General features: G+C 26.3%; 1 protein-coding gene across 4 annotated transcripts in view; it reads left to right on the forward strand.

Moving 5' to 3' along the window:
- The window catches only part of LOC147816052 (uncharacterized), a 45,051-nt gene that overhangs the window by 5,533 nt on the left and 14,527 nt on the right, over positions 1 to 24,991 (forward strand). For all 4 annotated transcript variants that reach the window (XM_087158048.1, XM_087158050.1, XM_087158051.1 and 1 more), the window contains one exon: positions 16,398 to 16,481. In XM_087158048.1, coding sequence (XP_087014174.1) covers positions 16,398 to 16,481 — 84 coding nt within the window. The remainder of the gene's footprint in view (positions 1 to 16,397; positions 16,482 to 24,991) is intronic.

Genomic DNA, 24,991 nt, shown 5'->3' on the forward strand with positions numbered 1-24,991 from the left:
ATAGTGCAAGAACTGGTTTAAACTAATTGAATCGGGATTCATTAGCACTTGTTTACATTTCTAGTGTTCCTTAATGGTCAACTTATCAATTTTGCGTAACAGTATTTAGTTTTGTCCTCTCTGTTATAGGAGAAACTTTAAAATTTGTATTTTTTTTCTTCAAAAATGTAACATAGCATGCTTGTACTTATGGACTTTATTGTAAGACCTTAAGAGAATAATTGTAACAGAGGGGACAAACATATTTTTGAGAATTTTTGACTTGCAATAAGAAAAATTTTATTTTACAGTAATCACTGCATAATTAGACTCAGGAACAATTTATTTTGCAATATAAATCAAGCTGTATGTAAAATTATAATATTTTTAATGACCTATTCTTCTTTAAAGGAGACAGTTTTTTTTCTTAAATTAAGTCGAAATCATAAAGCCTATCTATTTATGATAAATTTTACTATACTCATGTGTAACTCCAAAGAATAAATTACAATGGATTTCCTTTACATACAATGATACCAAATACAAGGATATTGCTCAAACTTTAAAAATTCACTACTGGTTTCAGTTGGCATGGAATTCAACAAATTAAAATTAAATACTTTAATTGAACAAAATTTATATGTTTTAAACAAAAGCCTAAAATAAAAACAAAACTGTTATAGTTCAAAATAAAATCTAATTTTTATTTGGTAATGTACTTTATTATTTCTTTTTATTGATTATTCTATTTTTTTATATAGTAAGCGTTTTCTTTTTTTAATTGAAAAAGATCACTTAACCAACAAAAAATTGAAATCAAAACTACAAACACAAAGTTCATGTTTTTCGCCTCTTTATGAATTTCTCAGGTTCCAAAAATATATTAGGGACATATTAAGGATGTAACAAGTATTTGGCCCTTTTGTCAAAAATTCAGTTGGTCGAAGGATCAGCCAAATATTAAACAGAATATTTTTTAGAAAAGTGTTTTTTTTTTTTAATTTGTATAAATATGATAGAGAATAATATAAACTATATAGTATTGTTTATTATTAGATATCTTTTATACACAATTTTCTTAAATTTTAAAATCCATGTTTCTGCACATGGCTAGCAAATTTATCATATACAAGTCAAATGGAAAAATTAAATTTGAAGAATTGAAACTAGATTAGTTTACATTGAACCACAAGTTTTGGCTTTTTTTAAAAATATATATATATCCCTCCTGGCGGCGAACCCGTAATAACTCGGAATCATTTCTACACGCAAAGCGGCAAGCCCGGAATAACTCGGGTTGCCTATCTGCCTCTCTAGCGGCGCGCCCGAGTTTTTCGCTGGTATTTTTTTTCCTTCCCCTACGACCGCCGACTGGGTACTAATTGAGAGGTGGGGATAGCTGTCATCATAAATCACTATAACAGAGGAGTTGTGAGTTTATTTTAGAGTTCATAGTACATTAGTAGTTAAAAGGTACTGATAAGAAAAGTTTTTGGTGAAGGGGAAAAATTAATTTAAAGTTTTATTTTATTTTATTTATTTATTTCCATTTTTTTTTCTTTTGCTAATACCAAATGAAACATTTCGTTGCTTTCATTGCTGTTTTTATTATTATTTTCTTTTTTAATTGAAGTTCTTCTTTTTAAAATTAGAAAAATGGGGGGGGGGGGGATATATTATCTCAAATTACTTTCAAATTTTTTAATATTTGTTTATTTTGAATAAATTTTTAAATATCTCTATTAATAATGCTCTGCAGTTTCGTTATAAGTACTGTAAATTCGATATTTTGATAATATTCATTAACTGAATTTTATTTTGTGAACTTAATTGGAAGAGATTTTAACTTAGTTTAGATTTTGACTTATTTTATTTCTTTCAAACTGCCAGAAAGTTCACCTTACTTATTTTTCAAGTTCACTAATTTTGAAATGTTAAAATTTTACTTTGCAAACATTATTTTAATCAGAGTAATTTTTTTTCTTCACATTATTTTAAAAATTTTCAAGCAAAGAAGGATATGAAAAAAAAATAATAATAAATAAATAAATAAAGAGCGAATAAATAAAATTCTATTTATTTTTTTTCTTGATGTTTTAAGCATTTCCTTTGAATTATCGCGTCTGAAATTTATACAGAAATAAAATCTTGAAAAAACAGAATACGAAAGACAGTTATTGAATTTTTTAAGAAATAACTTGCATATTCAAAACATTTTTCGCAAAATCAAAAATCTTATAACTACAAAGAAACCGACGATATTAGATATCTTTTAAAGTTCAATTTTAATTAAGAGTTTTAAGTTTATATAAAAACCATATAATAATACTTTGAAGCAATTTTTCCCAGCTAAACTCTGATTACTTCCTCCGACAATTTTAATTTTAAGAGATACTATCAAGTAATTTATTAATAATGTGAGTATAATTCTTGAAACTAAATAAGATACTTGTTTTATTGCGCCATAATAAAGGAATTTAATGAATTTCAAATTTGCATGGATTTCGGATAGCTCTTATTATTTAACAAGAAATTACTTATTCGTTTTCTTCTTCCTCATAAAGTTATCTATTATTTAATAGACTAATATTGTTCAAAAATGTATCCAAAACTAACTTTCTTTTACTACAAAAAAACAAAACTAGGTAAAAGAAAGAGTATAAAGTAATTTTTATTTTTAAAAGTTTTTTTTCTGTCAAAATTTTGTAATAATACTATTCTGATGTATTTGTTTCGAATTTCTGATTTAATTATAATCAATACATATTAAGGACAATAATCAAAGGAAAAGGCAACGCAAAGTTAAGTTTTTTGTATTACACAGTTTTTTACTTTTACTTGACCAAAAAAAAAGGACGAACAATCTAGTATTTATTTAGTAATGTGTAAAAAAAATTTTCAAAAATTAATATTAGAGAAATTAAAGAAAATTATTTTTCCTAGATAATTTAGCAAAAGAAATATATGCTAATATAGTATTTCGAACGGTTTAAAAACTGTTTAATTTTCTTAGTTATGAATTAACTTTCGATGAAAGTTGACAACAACACATTTGCTTCAAAAATATCAAGTATGATGATCCTGCAATTTTGGTTGTTAAAATTCTAGTAAACATCGTTGAAGGTGTCGCAATAAAGTATAGATAACTTTTAAAATTATATATATATATATATATATATATATATATATATATATATATATATATATATATATATATAAACACGAAGAAAATAAATAAAAACAATAAGTTTTATTTGTTGCGCATAGGCTGCAAGTAAATAGAACTCATAAAATAAGTTCAAAATGTAGAGCACAAGGAAAAAATTTCAGAAGAATGAAAGAAGGGGGGGAAAATAACAAGAAACCGGAAGGAAGAAAAATCCGAAAAAAAGGACAAAAATTTTAAAAATTCCGGATAATAAAAGATATAATCTCGTCATCAGCTTACACGATTATATCCACAAAAAAGAGTGCTTTCTAATATTGTATCAATATAGCCAAAGCAAAATATATCAATGCAATAGAGCGGGGAGCACTCAAAAAATTTTACAAAAAAATTTTTACAGAAAAATTTCACCAAATAAAATAAAGCACAATAAGTAAAAGTATCACGTAACAACAGAATATAAAATATAAAGAAAAAACAGAATGAAACTTGAAATGATGAACAGGAAATTTGTTAAAAATGATTTGAAATATTTTCATAACAAGATTGCCAGATTGCAAAAACTGAAAACAAAAGCGGAAATTGAGATAAAAGCGTAATTAGAGGATTTTTGTATTAAAGTGAGTTCTTACTCCAATTTTGAAGTATGAAGTCTTTCATTGTTTTGTAATTTTTCCCTTGTTTTCTCTACATTTTGAACTATATATATATATATATATATATATATATATATATATACATATATATATATCTTCTCACAATGGTTGCAATTTTGAACACGAATTCTTCAAGATGAACCTTGACAATGAATCTAAAAGTATATTATTCAATAAGGTATATTAGCAGATTCAACTGTTAAGAATTATTTCTTATTGCTTTTCTATTATATATAAAGCTGATTTTTAAAGTACTTAAATTTTATTTTACTGTGAAGGTATTTTATTTTTATGCACTACTCTATACTTTTAGACAATAAATTTAATGTTTGGTTTTAATTTGTTTATTGTTAGTTGAATTCTCTGTCCCTCCTTTTTCAAATTACATATATAAATACGTTTCTCATTGCAAACTATTATGTAATAATGTTTCTCCAGAAATGTTTTCTTGTAAGACGACAGGCAGAAGAGAGAGAAATTTAAAGACTAGGTTTAAAAACAGAGTGTCAAGGATTCAGAGAGTGATTTATCTTCTTTTCAGAAATGTACAAAGCTTGGAATTCCATACAATTAGCAACTACTGGGCTGCGATACAGGAAATGACCCCTTGCAGAGAAGTAAATATCCCTCTTTCAAAACGCCAATCTTCCGTTTCCCATTTCCCCATGCATTGACTATACCTATTGTCATCTTAGAAAGTAATTCTCCAAGAAATTTGTTGCAACATTTGCCTTCATTCATTGAAAACTTATAGTGTTGACCCCAGGATATCTTCAGTTAGAATGTATTATTGCATCAAAAGAAAGCGCAAAATGAAATATGCTACCTGTTTTTTTTCACTAATAAGTTCACTAATAAAATAACTAAAAAGATCATGTCATCTAATAATAGTAGATTTAGTATAAAACTTTGAAGTAGTGTAAATAAAGGGAGTATATGCTCTCTTTCAAGACTCCTAAAAGCTGAATATAGAACATTCTCAAAGTCTAAAATAGTTTTTGTGACATAGAATTTTTTCACTCTATATTTAATTGCTAAAAAGACTGCCAACTGCAAAACTTTTATGTTGCAAAAACTTTTAATCAATTATCTCTTATTGGTGTTGTTGGAATTTCATGAAGTCGTGATTTCTTAAATAATGCTTGTTTTTTTCCCTTTTCTAGATCACTAATTCCTATCTAAATTCAATATAATTTGTCTACAGCTCCTCAGTCTGATTTCTATTCTTATTTCAGAATAATTATTTTACTAATTTATAAACCTGAAATTTTAATAGGGGTATTAGAATCAATAGAGTGTATATTCGTGTTTACTGAGTATATAATTATATTGAACTAATCAGTCATCATAACATCGTTCTATTTAATGAAAACATTTTGTTGATTTTAGAATTAAAGGATTTTAAACGCGTTTTTATCAAGCTCTTATCTGAAATTTATGAATAGTAATTTGCATAAAAGACTTTCTTCATTGCGTTATTTGATATCTAATTAATTACCACTTTAAAATCATTTCTATTTTTAAAAATTTCTCAAGAGTACATATAAGAAATTTTTTGGTAATCTTAACTTTAGACTTTTAGTACTAGTTTGTATTTCGTTATTGCTGAATATATTTCAATTAATCAGATTCGAAAAATATTTTGTGAAAGAAAATACATGCTAGGAGTTTGATGCAAGACTATGATTATGCTCTTACTCTAGTGAGCTTCCAAAAAATGTGAATATAGAAAAATAAAAAAAAGGAAACTGAAATTTTATACAAAAATATAGAGAATTTAAACATCAACATAGGAGTGTTCATTGAATTTTTTTTTAACATTATGACTAGAAAATTGTTTTATTGTGAGAATACTTTCTTATTAAAAAGTGATTTCTTTTAAAACTAAAATATATGATTTTCACTAGAGAAACCAACGTTTAAATTAAATATCAAAATATGAAGTTTGGTTGAAATATTTAGTTTTCCTGATTGAAATTCTAAACCAGGTCATATTATTAGACTGTAACAGAAAATTAGGTTCAAATTCTGTTTAGTAGGGTTACATATTTTTGAAGTTGGCGAATGCAAAGGATATATGATTATGCAAGAAATTGAAAAAAAAATCTTTTTGATCACAGTTTGGATCAATCTGTAATTTCTTTTAATGACGTTTACTGATATGGATAGAGACTGGATATATAAATAATTATGAAGAAATCCCAAAAAATGGAATCATTTCAAGGATCTAAATTCATAAATGTAGACTATGATATTTGTCTTTTTTTTAATTTGCGTTTGTTTATCATAGGTCAGTTTAATTTATTACTAAAACAGATTTTTTTTCTTCTTTTTTGTTCAATTATTGATTCATTATAAAATAAAAAACTTATACAATTCAAAATTCCTATAAAAGTAATACTGAAAAAATTTTTGAAATTAATAGTAAATTTAAGTTTATATTCTTCCTTTATTCTTCTTTACACCGAAAAAGGAAAAGATTTTAAACAAAAACAACCACAGGAGGGAATTCTACAAAAATTTTGCAATTAGCCACTTAAGTTTTTCATTTTAAACTTGTTTCAAGCTATTCTCTTAATCGTTATCTTATATCTGTTTGAAACCTTGAACTATTTAAAATCAAGCCTATAATTTAAATGATAATTGCTCTTTAGGTATCCACCTTCAAATCAATCTAAAAACTGAAGAAAAAATCAGAGAACTGTAAAGAAATGTGAAAATGAATGTTTTTTGGATATCTTCTTATATTAAAGTTAAAAACTAAATTTTTTATTGAGTTATACAATGAATAATTTTTTAGAGTGATTAGAGGGTGTGTTCCTTTTTAGCAACACCAACGTTTATTTGGGCCATAATTTGCTTTAACTAAGAACTTACGCATTTTTTAAAATTTAATTTTGAATGCCTGAAAATTCTAATAGAATTAAATTTTGAAAAATTGTGATCAGAAACAAAATGAATAATATCAAACCATGCTAATACACATAGTTTGCATGGATTAAGAAAATTTACGGGTTATTTTTAAAATTTTCATAGATTAATATTTGTGTTGAACCAAGAAATATATCGATTTAAAGGATACGCATTACTATTTTCAAACTAATTTAAATATTCCATCATGTTATTCAGAAGTTTCTCTTTCCTCATTTCGTTATATTTTGCCTGAAATAGATTTTAATTTGAAATGTGATAAAGTTTAGCAAGGAAAATGTTTATATTATTTAATATGATTCATCTAAATGGTCTCTAAACTTTCTAATTTATTCCTTAAGAGAATTTGAAAGCTGACTTAAAAAAATGTTATTTGAGAACTTACTCATTTGAAAACTGCCAAATCGGAAAATGTACCAAAGTTCTGATTTAAGTATCGAAGAAGAAAACTAATTTCCTTTCTTATAAATTTAGTTACCAATTTACACAACCATGAAAATTCTACGGAAATGAGATTAAAAAGAACACAATAAAGTTTGCATATTTTAAGAAACCATTTTTATTGCCTTCGAAATGCGATTGCAAAAATAATTATTAAAAATTTAAAAACTTATATCAGAAATTCCCAACATTATTGATTTAAAACATATAATTTCAAATATTCAAACTTATTAGTATACTTATAAGCATCAACTTATAAGCATCAGTTCAAAGATATCAGTTTGGTTAAAACAAGTTGATTCAAAACAATTTGATTAAAAACATATCATAACAGTTATTTTATGTTTTTTCCGCAGAAATAGCGAGAAAAGCAGCTTTTGCTATATAAGTGGAATACAATAACACTTAATATATAATTCCATTCATAACTAACATTTTAACTACCAATTTACACAACCATGAAAATTCTACGAGATTAAATGAACACAATAAAATTTTCTTATTTTAATAAATCATTTTTATTTCTTTTGAAATGCGATTGCAGAAATAATTATTTAAAATTGAAAAACTTGTATCAAAAATTTCCCAACATTATTGATTTAAAACATATAATTTCATATATTCAAACATATTACTTTATAAGCATCAGTTCAAAAATATCAGTTTAGTTAAAACAAGTTGATTCAAAACAATTTGATTTAAAACATATCATGACAGTTATTTTATGTTTTTTCCCTCAGAAATAGTGAGAAAAGCAGCTTTTGCTATATTAGTGGAATACAATAACACTTAATATATAATTCCATTCATAACCATCGAAAAAATTTCCTAAATTTTAAATCAAGAAATTTAATTATTGAACAAAAACCTAAGACTTGTATTATTTAATAGTTTGATAAAACAAAATCATTCATACTATCAATCTATACTTAATAGTATGAATGGTTTTGTTTTATCGAACTCATGAATTACACTTTTAAAATATTAAATTCAAAGATATTCCGAAATTTTATTCTCTTATAGTTAATGTAATTAAAGTATTTACTTTATTCAAGAAGTGAATTTAAATAGTTATTTATTCAAGAAATTGCTAAAAAATAGTATAAATAAATTCATACTATAAAATAAATTCATATTATCAAATATACCAAATCTATTATCATTTTCATTTCCATGTTTATTCTTTAAAAATTTTAGTAAATTAAGCAAGGAAGTCGAAACTCACAGACAAGTTGAGTATGAAATTACATAACAACAAAAAACAAATTGAATGTGTCTGATGCAATTACATAATCATGTAAATTAAAAAAGATCTCTAACAAATTAAGGTATTAATTGTAGAAAAGAATAAATAAAACAATCACATTACATAAAAATAAACAATTACTCAAATATATGAAGTAAAAGTACGAATATCGATACTTTAATGAAGTAAATTGTAAATATTTCAGAAAACATAAAAATTTATAAATCAACTATTGTTTGAAAATTGTAAATAAGAATATAACGAACATTTTAAAATAATATGCAACATTTTTCTTTCAACATTAAAAAGCTAGATTTCATTTATATTAAATTTTCACGAGCATCAAATTATCATATTTACATCATTTTTAATTAAATAAATGAATAGATTATGAATGAATATTAGTTTTAAAAAATTAATTACTATTTGCTTAACAATAAAAATACTAAATTAGGGGTGTTGAGCAAAACCAAATAATTCACAAATTAGCTACCGTATGAAACAGTTCAAAGCAAGGTGCAACACATAGTGACACATTACAGAGCTTGCATTGGAAACGAGATTCCTTTCTCATACGTTTACCGTTTGAATCAAAATTTCGGCTACACATAACACATACACGAGTTGGATTTTTTTTCTTTTCTGTTGCATCAATATATGTTGGGAAATGTCTGCCTGTAAGGCGGTCAACATAATTTGGATTGGGAGCTGACTTCACGTCTCCATATGTTTTTATCAGGTCCTGAATGAGTTCAAGGCGAAAATTCAAATGTGTGAGAATACCGCCATTTTTTTTATATAGAACATAGGCATTCCAAACGCATTGATTCAATATTTGACGAAAAATCTTTTTGTAATACTTCTTTTGCTGGTTTCGAACTGTGGGGTAGTAAGACATGCATTGATCAGCCATATCAACACCTCCCATCGTCGAGTTGTAATCAGTGATAGCCTTGGGTTTTTTTAAAGACTTCCTTTCAACTTCCCCATTGTTTTTTTTTCTGATTTTTTCTTGGTCTACAAAATCTATAGTGTGAATAGTGCTGAGCATCAGTATAGGCTTTTTATCCAGGTACTTAAAAACACAAATTTTACCGAGTTGGAAGCCTATAATTTCGCCTTTCTTGAGTTTGTGTGATTTCACTTTCTCAGGAAATCCAACTCTATTTATTCGCAAAGTTCCATATATGTCGGTACGCCTGGTCAGGAGATATTCAGCAAGTTCAACTGACGTGTAGTAATTGTCCAATGTAACACAATATCCTTGATCAAGTAGATCCTTAATCAAAGTTAAAACAATCTTTGTTGTTGATTTGAACGTGGCATTATCCGAATAAAAAGGAGTCGTCTTCCCAGTGTATATAATGCTGTTACATATATATCCACTATTGGCTTCACATAGCTGGTAAAACTTGACTCCAAATCTAGCTCTTTTTTTGGGGAGGTAAGTTTTGTACACAAGTCTTCCTTTATAGAGAAGCAACGACTCGTCCACTGAAATGTCTCTTTCTGGCACATAGACTGTTCTAAATTTATCATTTATATGTTTGTATACCTCATAAAGTTTCCATAAGCCTGATTGTGGGTGCGAGTCAGGGTTGTAGTTAGAGTTGTTTGTAAAGTGGAGAAATTTCATCAACAGGGAAAATCTCCTTTCTGACATTATCTGTCCAATGTATGGTGTGGCCAAAAGTAGTCGTGTTGACCAATACCATCTCTGTACGGGTTTTCTAATTACCCCCATCAGAAGTATAAGAGCAAACATTACTCTAATTTCACTGGCATTAGTTTCCTTCCAGTCTCTTACTCGAGATCTTGGAGTTATATCATTTGTTTCCAGATAATCATCTGCGAAACGGTTCGTTTCAGTTGCGATATAATTGACAATATCATCATCGAAAAAAAGGTTGAAATATTCCACTGGAGATGAAGTGAACATATTTTCCTTTAATCCCGGATTTCCCGTGAATGGGAACCTGGGATGAGGTGGTCCATGGTCATCTCTTAGCTCACACCAAACTCGTCCATCATTTAAAGACATATCGTCTGAATCAGACTCAGAAGATGAATCCGAAAAAGACGATTCAGAATCCGTGTACTCATCTGAATCCATTTGAACGTCAACGATAGTTTAAAAAAAATATTAAGTTTTGAAAATTATAAAAAAATTAAATATTAAGCCTTATGAATAATTAAATAATTTAAACATAAAATTTTCAAAGTTAAAGTTAAAATATTAAGACATAAATATTATTAAATAAATTATATCTTAGGCCATAAATATCGCTAAGTAAGTAAAATATTACGTATTAAAGACTATTAAATAATCGAAACATAAGCAGTGAAAATAATTAAAAGATCAAATATTGTAAAATATTTTTTTAACGAAAAGTCAATTCTGAAAGATTAAATAATTAAAATAATTAGTATTGCAGAAAATATAAACACGAGATATTAGAAGAAATTATGTTATAAAAAACGTCTTCTAATTCATTAAATAAATAAAATAAAATATTTACAAATAATAAAAAGGAAACGGATAATATAATTTAAATTTTTTTTTAAAAAAAAACGCTATATTACAGAAAATTAAGTTTTAAAAATTAATAAATAACTAAATAGTTTTTAGTAAAAAAAATTATATAAATTAAATATTATGTATTAAATATTGGTAAAATAATAAATTTAAAGAAGGTTTAAAATTTAAAAAACTAAATTATAAATATTATTAGTTAGCTAAAATATTAAGTGTTAGGAAAATTAAATAACTAAAAAATTAAGTCTTAAAGATTGTTAAATAGTTAAAATAATGAGTCTTGAAAAAGACTGTTTCAAAATATATATGCTGTGGAGCTCGTGAAAAAACCAGGACGTTAAAGGAACAGAAATGGTTAAAGAAGTTGGAGCGTGTTTGTATTTATATGAGATTCATGTCCATTTAAAACATTCCCACGTTATCCATTTCCAAGAACTAGGTGCTAGTTCTATCATGTCCCATTAGATGTCTGTCTGGAGTAATTTTTCGAAACTCATGATTTACCCTGATTACCTAATTACCCAGTATACCTAATTACCCAGTATTACTGAAGCTATTGCGCATCCCATTGCTATCACCTAGTCGACTTAGCTTCCTTTAGAACATGAAGGTTGAATAGGTTTCAGAAAAACCTAATTATGCCATTTTGATGGTTACAAATGTTCTTTGGGTATAAGAAAAAGAAATATATCCTATTTCTGAAAAGTTTGTACAATTTTTCTACGTCTGATGCTAAGATAATACTTTTATTTTTGTTCTAGATCTGATCACGATTTGTTTTAGAAGCCCTCTCTAGTATTTATCTCGTAATTAAAAATTTTTTTTAATGAAAAATAGGATAAGCAAAGATTTTAATTAATTATTATAAGATTTTTTTTTTATTTGTCTCAAAATAAAAAATTTAAAATATATTTCGTTTGTAGCGCTCATTGTGGCTACAACGAAATTCGAAAATACTCAAAGAATAACAACACTAAATAAAATAACTTCCATTTCAACTTTACAAATACTAATACGTGTTGATAGTGAAAAGTAAAATGCCGCCGTCATTAGTTACAAATATTACGCACCATCAAAATGAAGTAAAGTATAATTATTGTTTACACTAAATCATAGTAACCATTTAAGTCTGAATAAAAATACTGAAATTATGCGAAAAGAAACCTTTGCGTAAAAAAAGATAATGCAGATTCATTTAAACTAAAACTAAACTAAGGGCATATTTCCTTTCCCGAACGAATATTTAAGAAAAGTAAAAAAAATTTATCCTAAATTTCAGATCTAAATGTAACAACTTATAATAATACATTATAGGAGCGAAAAACATGATTTAGCGTATGCGAAACAAGTAAAATTAAAACATAAACAGCTACTCAAAAAACCAAAAATACGAAGCAAAACTGAGATCAATGAATAAATTCTTTTACGAAGAAAATTTTTATTTGAATTATTTTTTCTATGCAAAAAAGCGATGACAAAATACAGTTGTTTAGAGAGAAAAAAATTGGAGAATTAAAGAAAGTGAAAGGAGAAACGTTATGAACTCATATTTCTCAAGCTCATGAATAACATTTTCTGCGCCCATGATCCCACAAGCAATTAGCCGAATATATATATATATATATATATATATATATATATATATATATATATATATATATATATATATATATATATATATATATAATTTTTTCTTTTAAGTAGTTACTTCTATGCGACAATAAAAAATCTTAAATAGTTGCTCGGGGGGAATTTAAATATTTTTTCTATAGAATATATTTTGGTTCTCAAAAATTCTACTACCTTAAGCGGGATATTCAAATACCAGTTATGCAATTACGTGGGGGCAACTGTATTAGGAAAACTTCAACTAAAATAAATAAATAAATAAAAATAAGCTATACTGTTTAATTGATAGCGCATGCGTTATAAAACCAAAATTGTTGGAAAAATTATCAATAAAGACCAAGCAGCAGGAAAATAGGAAAAAAAAATTAAACATATTTTCTCTCTAAGAAAAGCTATAAATGTGATTGATGCTACTTCAATTTACTAATCCTTAGTGGAAGAATAAAATTTTATAGGGCAGGAATTTAAAAAGATTTATTTAGACTTCAATAATCAAATATTTTATAAAGGCTATCAAGCCATGTCAATTCTTTAAAAGTAATGATAGTTGACTGGAACTTTTCAAAACGTAAAGAGGCAGTTAATAAGGGTAATTACTCGGTTAGTGTAAAATTTCCAGTTTCTGCATGGAAATCTATTTATAAACTATAATGAAATTTATTTGGTACATAAAGAGTTAAAAAGTTTTAATTTTATAAAAATTGAAAGAGAGAACTAAACTAACATGAATCAAAATTACAAGTGACTACATTTTGAATATTGTTGTTAAAATTATATTCTAAATGATGTACTGGTCCAAATCAGAGAATATATAACTTAAAATTAAGATAATGATCCTGGTTTAGATCAAATAAAAGAAAAAGATTGTCACTCTGCAAAATTAAATATTATAGAAAATTAAAGGATCATAAAAGTAATTATAAACGATATGCATAGTGATGATAAACACTAAATCAATACTTCTAATAACAAAAAAGAAAGAAACTTGAACTACATAATATTGTTTTCAACTTTTATTTTTTTTTATTTCATGAATCATATTATATTTTTTTACTAATTGATTTTTTATTTTTAATTTAAACAGGAATAAAATTTGTCTAACAATCAAAGGCGAGGACCATACACTCATGTCTTTTAAATATAAATTGCAAAAAGATTCAAACATTCTGGAAACAAACGTTGAATTGCAGGAGGATTCAAAAAAGATAGTTGAAAAGTGAACTACAAAACGGGTTTCATCCATCAAACTGTCATTCCCTCGGCTGACCACATAGAGCGTAAATAATTCCCTTAACAGCAAACGGAGAAAAAGGGGGGAGGGTCAATTTATCTATTTTTCTGTTAAGTTTTTTTTCTTCAAAATACTCCTGTTATCATAAATTTTTGCTTCATATTCTTTATCTTTCTTCTCACAACTATCTTTATTTATCTGAGAGAATATAGAATATTCTAGTTCTATATTCTCTCATTCTTTCAGCTGCTGTTTTCCCCATACTGATTACTCACTTAAAAAACTTTTAACTATAAACTAAGTGCAATGTCAAATAAAAATTGGACAGCTTTGTATAAAAAGTGTGCTCTAATAGTGCAAGAACTGGTTTAAACTAATTGAATCGGGATGCATTAGCACTTGTTTACATTTCTAGTGTTCCTTAATGGTCAACTTATCAATTTTGCGTAACAGTATTTAGTTTTGTCCTCTCTGTTATAGGAGAAACTTTAAAATTTGTATTTTTTTTCTTCAAAAATGTAACATAGCATGCTTGTACTTATGGACTTTATTGTAAGACCTTAAGAGAATAATTGTAACAGAGGGGACAAACATATTTTTGAGAATTTTTGACTTGCAATAAGAAAAATTTTATTTTACAGTAATCACTGCATAATTAGACTCAGGAACAATTTATTTTGCAATATAAATCAAGCTGTATGTAAAATTATAATATTTTTAATGACCTATTCTTCTTTAAAGGAGACAGTTTTTTTTCTTAAATTAAGTCGAAATCATAAAGCCTATCTATTTATGATAAATTTTACTATACTCATGTGTAACTCCAAAGAATAAATTACAATGGATTTCCTTTACATACAATGATACCAAATACAAGGATATTGCTCAAACTTTAAAAATTCACTACTGGTTTCAGTTGGCATGGAATTCAACAAATTAAAATTAAATACTTTAATTGAACAAAATTTATATGTTTTAAACAAAAGCCTAAAATAAAAACAAAACTGTTATAGTTCAAAATAAAATCTAATTTTTATTTGGTAATGTACTTTATTATTTCTTTTTATTGATTATTCTATTTTTTTATATAGTAAGCGTTTTCTTTTTTTAATTGAAAAAGATCACTTAACCAACAAAAAATTGAAATCAAAACTACAATCACAAAGTTCATGTTTTTCGCCTCTTTATGAATTTCTCAGGTTCCAAAAATATATTAGGGACATATTAAGGATGTAACAAGTATTTGGCCCTTTTGTCAAAAATTCAGTTGGTCGAAGGATCAGCCAAATATTAAACAGAATATTTTTTAGAAAAGTGTTTTTTTTTTTTTAATTTGTATAAATATGATAGAGAATAATATAAACTATATAGTATTGTTTATTATTAGATATCTTTTTTACACAATTTTCTTAAATTTTAAAATCCATGTTTCTGCACATGGCTAGCAAATTTATCATATACAAGTCAAATGGAAAAACTAAATTTGAAGAATTGAAACTAGATTAGTTTACATTGAACCACAAGTTTTGGCTTTTTTTAAAAATATATATATATGTTTTCAGATAAGCAAATTTCGTAATTTTTTCGATACTTTTAATTCTAAGAATTGAGAAGGATTTTTTTTTTTCATTTTTGCTGGTTTCATTATAACTCAACATTTTAACAGAATGTCTCATACTATTAATTTATTATCACTTTTTCCCTTTGCTGTAATATGAATAACCAGTAACATAGAACTGTGATTTTCAGTATTAAAGTTTTGTTTTAGGAAATTTAATTAACTTTCTTTTTGATTAACTTTTCCTTTTACAAGCATTTTTTTTTAATGAACATTACTAATGAACTATTTTACAGAAATTTTTTTCTTCTAAGAATATGCTAATATAAAACATTTAAATTCAGATTTTCAGCATAAAATTTTCATTAAAAAAATTAAGAACGGTTTTTGTTTATATCTAGTTTTTTTTTCTTTTTAAGAAAAATTCTTTTTTATAGACGCTTTTATTGTAACGTGGCATTTTCAAAAGCATTTCCGTTACACTTAATTTCTTTTTTTTGCTCTTTCTGGTAATTTTGAGGCCTTAGAAAAGTAAAAAATTCTGTTAAATAAAAATAATAAATTAAGTAATGAAAACAAAATTTCTAATTTAAAGCAATTTCTTAAAAATCAAAACATATTGTGAAATTAGCAGATTTTAGAAAAAAAGAGGACAATTTCGCGGCAAGACCTGCAGCTCTAATCATGAGAGAAAATGAGAAATGATGTTTATTTTCATCTTCGTTAAATCGGATTACCAATTTCGTAATATTAGTATTTTTAATTTATTGTTTCTGTAGAGATTCATTTAGGGATTCTTAAAATATTCGTTGCATTGAAATTTTTGCTATTTTGGAATTTGACTGTATATTTTCTTTGATGTAAATAATGTCTGGTGCGCTAAGCTTTATACTTATTTGAATTTAAATTTATTCTCCATTTTTTTGTATTGAGTATATTCTTCAATCATTGACAAAATAACTAATGAAGAGTTGAATATAGTTATTTATTACTTAAATAAAAATTAGTGTGTTTATTTTATTAGTGAGTTGGCTGCCAAAGTAAGGATTGAATTACTTGGAACTTACACTGAAGACAATGCTTCTCAAGTTGGAGATGATACTCATAAGTAAGCTATGTACATTCTTAAGTTTTTAGTGCATCACATAATTATAACACTATTTGAGTTGAATGTGAATTAGTTCCCTGTGGCAGAATTTTTTTAAGCTATCTGCAACAAAACTTTCTAGCACTGATATCTATCTGCAAGACACTTTTAATAATAACAAACATATCTGCTACTAATTTAAATTAGAAAAACATTGTGTTTACAAAAAAAAACTATAATACTGAAGCATCTATTTTATCTTTCACGTAAGGCTAAATCTGAAAATGGATTCAAGTTTTGTTGGGTTCGCGATGGTAAAATATTCCTGAGAAAAGATCAATCGTCCAAAATAATACATGCGAAATCATCTCAAGACCTTAATATTCCATCCAACTGAAGAAACATTTTTATCTGTGCCAGACTGCCTAAAAATCGAAAATTTGGATGATTTAAATTATTTTTTTACCTCAACCTGTAAGTTAAGCATTAATATTTTACATATAAATATTAGAAGTTAAAGAGCCAACTTTGATAATTTTATTTCACATATTTCTAGCACGATTGAAAATATAAGTGTTATAATTATGTTGGAAATCTGGATTTACCAAAATGAAACTAATTTTTACTCAATAGATGATTATAATTCATTGTTTAATTGCTGAAATAATAATCGCTCTGGAGGTGTTTGTGTTTTTATTAAAAGATGTCTTGATATTTCAGAGTTAGCTATACATTTTGTTTCCGCAGAATCTATATTACTTTATTGCAAATCTTTAGATTTATTATTTCTATCTTTGTATAGATCTCAGGATTTTAGTGTTGATTTTTTTAATACTGAACTTAAAGTAATAATCTCTAAACTTAAATATCCTAATATAATACTGATGGGTGATATAAATATTGATATTCTAAATGATGATTTTATTACTCATGAATATATTAATTTGTTATCCCAATTTGGATTTCAAAGTTATATAGACAAACCAACTAGAGTAAATTCCTCATGAACTTGCATTGATCATGTCTTCGTAAAAACAAATAAATTTTCAATCAAATCCGGAATATTCATAAATGACCTAAATGATCACTATCCAACCTTTTGCAGTCTTTATAACGATGAGGTAAATAAAATTAAGGAAACTGAAAATGAAATTTCAATCAACTATAATACGCTCTATAATTATTTGTCAAATTACAAATTTAATTACAATCCTCAAGATTCTCTTGATCAACAATATCAAAGTTTTGTTTTCAAACTCAATAATTTAAAAAATAAATTTAAATATGCGCATAAATCAAACAAAAGAACCAAAAATAACTGGATGACTAGTAATATCTTGATTTTAATTCGAAGAAAGGAAAAACTATTTAAAAAAAACTAGAAAATATCCATGGGATATTATTTACAAAACAGCATACAACACTATAGTTTCTGAGCTTAAGAATTTAATTAAAACAGCAAAATCAGAATATTTCAAAAACAAATTTTTAAATTATGATTCAAATAAACAAAAATGGGATCTTGTAAATAGTTTTATTGGTAATCAGAGCAACTCACCTGCTTTACCTGATATTTTAAATGACTATGAATCTTCTGATCAATTCAATAAATCATTTGCAAATGCTAACAGTTCCTCAAACCTAAATTCAAACAGTTTTCAAATATATATTTTACCAAGTTTAACCTCATTTGTTTTCCTAGAATCGAATGATTGTGATGTACTTTACTTGATAAATTCTCTTTCTAATAAAAACTCCTTTGACTATGACGGTATTAATGTAAAATTAATTAAACTATTTGCTCTCAACAATATAAATTTTATAACTAATTTCATCAATACCTCAATCAAGTCATCCATTTTTCCAACTTCTTTAAAAAGAGCAACCATAACTCCCATTTTTAAAACCATCGATAAAAATTGCTTATCAAACTATAGACTAATTTCAATATTACCTGTTTTCTCCAAAATCATTGAAAAAGCTCTAGCTGATAAAATGTAAAAACATGCAAATTTTTTCTCTGAAAATCAACATGGATTTATTAAAGGCAAAAGTACAGAAAAAGCTCTTTTGGAATTTTCAAAATTTATTCATAATAGTAAATAAGATAACAGTAGCTATTTTTCTTGATATATCAAAAGCTTTCAATAATGTCAATCACAATCTTTTAATCAAAAAATTAGAATTTGCTGGTTTCAGAGGAATTATTTTAAATTGGTTTATTTCATATCTTTCAAACAGAGAACATAGAGTTAAAATCCAAAGTAATTTTAGTAATTATATTTTTTCAAACCGTGGTGTTCCTCAAGGATCTATTCTAGGACCCTTATTGTTTATTATATTCATCAATGACTTTTGTCAATTCAACTTTTTGGTAAGATAATAACATGCTGATGATTCTGTAATTTAGTATTCTTGCACTGAATCAACTAATTTTTCAAATTGAATCTGATTTACGCGTAACTTCAAAATGGTTTACAGTAAATGACTTAAATTTAAATCTAAAGAAAACTAAATATATTTATTTCCGTTTAAGAAAATCAGAATTTAACTTAAATTTAAAATTTCACTCTCTCTCCTGTAAAAGTACTAATGAAAATTGTCAATGCTATATTCTACAATCTGTAAATAATATCAAATATTTAGGACTATATATCGATTCTAATTTGAAATGGAAAACACATATTAACAATTTAGTTAAAAAATTGCATTTTATTTTAGCTAAATTTTATCATCTTAAGAATAAAATTAATTTTAATTTTGTGAAAGCACTCTATTACTCCTGATTTTATTCTTTAATTATGGTGCAATAATATATGGCGGTGAATATAAAACTAATTTACTTCCTGTAATCTCAGTTCAGAATAAATGCTTCAAGATTATTAATTTTCTAAATATAAATAATTCAAGTATAACTACTACCAATATATATACAAAAATTAACCTATTACCATTTCACCATAATGTATTTTTTCGTATTTTACTTTATTTACACAACAATAAATTAATATGCAAATTAAAAGCTAATGTGTCTGAAAGGAGACCAACTGAAATATATGAGATTCCCCACTTTACAAAAGAAATTTCACGAAAACAGTTTTTTTACTTAGCACCTAAATTATACAATAAATTACCATTTCAGTTGCAAAACATCCAAATATATTTTTTTAAGCGTGCTTTATTTCAATTTGTGATGAACATTGACGATTTAGATCTATATTTTTCACTTTAAAGGAAGCATTTGATTTTTTTATACCAGTCTTGTGCCAATCCAAATGAATTTCTTATGTTACCTTTATTATTTTTTATATAGTTTCATGTATTTTTTTTCTATTCAGTGTTCAGCAATATATGATGTCTTATGATGAGCAAAATAATTTATAATTGTAATATCCCCCCCCCTTCTATTTTTTAAATTTCTATTTTAAATTTATTGTATTACCTTTCTTTGTTGCCTGGACAGGATTTTCCTCTTGGCGACGAATATATATTCTTTGTATTTATGTGTTTCTTTTTTGTTCCCAATAAAGTTATATTTGTGTTAAAAAAAGAAATTTAAAAAAAATATATACTTTTTTAACTGAACATGTAAGAATTTTTTATTCAAATATTATGGGTGATATTCTCAAATTTTGTTGGTGGCGAACGGACAAATTATTTCTTTCTTCACATTTTGTAAATAATCATCGCAATAAAAATACTGAAATCCATAGTGGTAATTGCCGTAGAAAAGATCAAAGACGAAATCACACAAATCAGACTCCTCAAATGCATGTTTCGTTTCCAGATTAGGTTGTATTAAATAATATCGTATAAAAAGTTTCAGGTTTAAAAACTATGGGGAAATCAATAGCAATAACTACTAAAAATTAGATTGAATCAGTGCCTTGTAAAGTAAATACTCAAATGCATGATTCTACTATTTTTTATTGTTTGAAATATATCGGGATATTTAAAAACCATGTGAAAGTCTATATCAATAACTGTCAAAAATTTAATCAAAACATTGCATCGATTTATGATACTATCAGCCTAAATTGAATGCGCACAAAATTTCTTATCTAAATGCATGATTCAAATATTATGTGTAAGTTTCTGCAGAAAATAAAAGTAAATTTTTTTGTTCTTCAAAAGAAAAATCTTTCTACAGGAACTCTGTAACATTCTGCAACAATGTCGCTGCGATTCTGCCACGGGGGATCAGTTATTGTTATAGATTTATACTCAGTTCTTAAAAATCACTATTGGAAAGAAGTAACTTGTTTTTCCCAAAGTATGTAGGCCCTTGACATATCAATATATATCTCTACAACAATATATTAATTTGGTCCCCAAAATATTGTTACGAGGTTTTAGTGTATTAAATAAATGAATAAACTTTGAATTTTTACATTTGTTTGTATTTTGTGAGGATGACCTGAGAAAGAAAAAGATAAAGACTGCTTCAAATAATAAATTTTTCAATGAGTAGTTTTATTTCATTTATATTTGTTTTACTTATTGACTTCAACAATTTAGTACTAAAGGTAGCTTGTTTAAAGAATAAATCATGGTTTAAAAGTTTTTAAAATATAATAATTTGAAAACACAAACCAAAAGAAATATTCTTATTTATTTCATTAAAGATCAGATTAGAAATAAAATTGGTGAGTTTATATATATGTTTATTTTTTAAACCTTCAACTTAATTATGTAATCCTTTGGAGTTTAATTTCTACAATTTTTTTTCTAGATAACTACTAAATATTCTATTTCTAGTTAGTTTTTGTCCAAATCAAATCTAATTTGGCTAAATGAATTTGATATTCAGTTAAAAGTAAGCGTGTGTGTCTGCATCTTTTTGTGATTCGGAGAAATTCAGAATTTCATTTGGCAAATTTAAATTCCTCTAGGGTCTAAAGTGTATGTTCCTGGTACCCTTATTTAATGACACCCACCTGTTCCAAATTTCAATAGTGTCGACTAAAATCAGAATTATTACTTCATAAATGGGCTTGCCTGCTCACCTCTATAGACTCAAGATCTTTCCCGATCTAAACTGTGTCGGGCACGGGGAGGACTCCCCAACCGAATGCTTTGGTGAGATTCTTGCACTCTCATATGCAACTCTTTTGCATTTTGTGAGGTATTCTCGATTACAGGTTTCATTTTCCACCCTGGGAAATCGAACCTTAAAATCTCCCGATCTATGATGGTTATTATAATCAAAAAAAGAGTTCTTTGTCAGAAACTAGTTATTTTGTCATGATCATGCAAAGTCTATGAAAATTATTTTGCATTTTGTTAATACATATGGTGCTTACAATATTTTTAGTGCTTAAAAAGTCCTTAAAAGGTGCTTATTTTTTGTTGAAAGATTTGGCTACTCACCCTGAAAAAAATTATGTCAAATACGAAACTTGTATGGTATATAAATTTTTATAGATTTTTTGAACTCAAAAATTTTAGGGCTTTTCACTTTGTGTCACAATTACCCCTGCTTAGTACATTAATTACCAAAAATTACAGATTTACATAACAGATTTATTTAATTTGTAGCTTTAAAGCAATATTTCATTAGTCTACTTTTTAGGGTGGTTTTTTATTTTGGGAAAATGGCTCAACTTGGGAAATTTTTTTATTTTCATTTTTTTTTTTTTTATCAATTATTGTCAAAATCTTACCTAGTATTCTTGTAACATTTGAAAACATTTTTAACTAGGTTTTCATTTTGTATTTGTCATAGAAGAAAAAAATAAAAAACATTTTCTTAGTTACCTTGTTATTTGTCCCAAAGTATACTTCCTAGTGGGACAGTTAAACAGATATGAAGAGTTAAGTAGAAATTTTCTAAAAATTGGATAACTAAGTAAATTTACATTTTCTTATATTGTTAGCAAAGTTTTATTTTGTCAGTTTTAAATTCCTGTATGCAATCCAATTGTTCAGAAGCAAATACCAAACCTAAAGAATGTTCAGTGCTTTGCTCTGCTTCTTTAAATTTTAACAAAATGTCATTTGAATCTATGTATGATTTGTCTTCTTTTTTGGGATAAATAAATGTTGAAATCTCTCAAAAATGATAGCTCGTACTAATCTTCATCTACTCTTTCAACGCAACCTACAAAAGCAACAACAGATCTTTTACCAGCAAATTTGATAAGAGCAAAATCTCCATGCAATCTTGTTTTTGAAAATGAACTTTTTTCTTATCGTTAAATATTTTGTTGTCACTGTTCATTTCATCTAAGCATCATCACTGTTATTGCATAAATCACTAGTAACTGGTTTTCTTCCAAATGCATTTCCCACTTATTCTGAGGGAATTAAACTCTCATCTTCTCTACTACTGCTGAACTGAAGCTGTTTAATCACTTTTTTTATTCATACATAGTTTTCTCTGTGAGTCCTTTTTATTCTTAATAACATCTTCAAGAGCCTTATTTTCAAGTGTGTCTGTATAAATTGCCAGTGTACAGGCATCGCATATTGTCAATCCTTAATGGTAATTGGATGCTTGTAACATATAGCCTACCAAATTTATTTCTTCCTCTTCTGTGAATATTTTGTGACTCTGTATACTTGAAATATATTTAAAGTTAGAATTTGGCTGCACTCTCTTTTTTTAAAGGAAATAATATGCCAGTTCAGAACGGTCTTACTGATTCTATATAATTCAGCAGCTTTCCTATAAGTCATTTACCCTGATAAAACTTGCATCAGCTTTTTCAACATTGTTAGTACGAACTGCTGCATTATTTTATACTTTTTGCTTCTAATTCTTGTCATTAGTCAATGTTTAATGAGTTCCTAAAATAAGAAATAATAACTATTAATAAACGCAGATTATATAAATTAAAAAATATTTTGCATGCACAATATCTTATTGTTGAAAATCGTTTTTTTAATAAGAATTAATTTTGTATATGTAGTGTGGTCACCTTCATCTGTCCCGAGGTGCACTATATACTTAATATGAAGTTTTAAACTATCATACTTTTAGGCTTAGTATTAGAACAATTAAATTTGATAACTTCTAAAGGGAAAGCTTTATACTTCATTATATTATCTTTTATTAAAAATAACTTCATTAAAAATTATTTCTACAACTAATTAAACATTTATATGAAAGTAATGAAACATGCTTCAAAAATAAAAATCTTAATAAATTCTTACCTGCTTAACCAATAGAATCAAAATATGTTGCATGGTTAGGTGATGCTGAAATTTATTTGAATCTAAAAGAACTAAATCAGGGTTCTTTCACGGTCAAGAAAACATGCAAAAGTCAGGATATTCTAAAATTAAGCTAAAAAGTCAGGATTTTTCTTACATATTCATAAAGCTAGGAAAAAGTCAGGATTTTTCTTACATATTCATAAAGTTAGGAAAATAAAAAAAACTATAGTTCATTCAAAGACTGACAGAAAAAAATAAAGTTTCAAGGAAAAACTCAGTAATTCAAAATATGTAATTTCCTCATAATAACATTCCTCTTTCCCTGGTAGAACCTGTCCTGTTAGCAATTTTCCTCCTGTTTATTCAATGATAAGGAATTTTTGGTAGGGTTGTTAGGTTTATTGCTCTTTGTGTGAATAACTGGTTTACAGACAATAGTAGCTGAAACAACAGCAGAAAAATCGAAAAAGGAATTTTTACTGTTTTGTGATGCTGCCAGAAAAAAAAAGAAGAGCAAAAGAGTTTCTTAGAGTTTAATCCACAGCAAAAGAGATTAGATAATTTTTTCGAAATATTTTCACAGAGAACAAAAATGAAAATTTGTGGGAAGTTATAAAAATTGTTCTTATCCTCTCTCATGGTAACGCAACAGTTGAAGGGGGGTTTTCAATCAATAAACGCTTATTGTTTGAATACCTCAATGAAGACTCTATTATTTCACAAAGGCGTGTGTATGATTATGTTTCATTTATAAATGGAATAAAATACGTAGACATTAATGAAAAAATGCTAGATACTGTAAAAGGATCTAGAACAAGATGGAGACATGCATTGGAAGCCAAAAAAAAAAAGAAAAACGAAGAGAATAAAAAAGCTGAAATTTCTAGAAAACGAATAAAAGAAAAGATGGTTTGAAATTAAGAAAATCTAAATTGAGGAAAACTGCTGCAACGGAACTGGATGTTCTTGATTCAGAACTACAAAATATGTTGAGAAATATTATATAACATAGGAGCCCCTGAGTTTCTCCGGAAGCTTACTGTATTACAGAAATAAATTTAAAAATACTGAAAAAAAAAGATATTTTTGATTTATTTTTTTCACAAGTTGCATAATTTTTCTATCTGAATTTTTATTTGTATATAATTAACTTTTCTTGCCTTTTTCCCCTTTATATTTCAATATTATCTTTTAAAATAAAAGTCAGTTTGAAGTGAATTGGTGATTTTTAAAAATTAATAATTTAATGTAACAAATGTTCTTGTATGTTTTAAAAGTGAATATTATTTGAGGATACTGATACATATCTCGCAGATTTGATTAACCCCCTTTATATCCTGACGACGCTCATGGATTTGGTTCTACTTAACATT

Source organism: Parasteatoda tepidariorum, chromosome 2 (assembly GCF_982258835.1).
Source record: "Parasteatoda tepidariorum strain Cologne lab strain chromosome 2, Ptep-v5.0, whole genome shotgun sequence".
Lineage (NCBI taxonomy): Eukaryota > Metazoa > Arthropoda > Arachnida > Araneae > Theridiidae > Parasteatoda > Parasteatoda tepidariorum.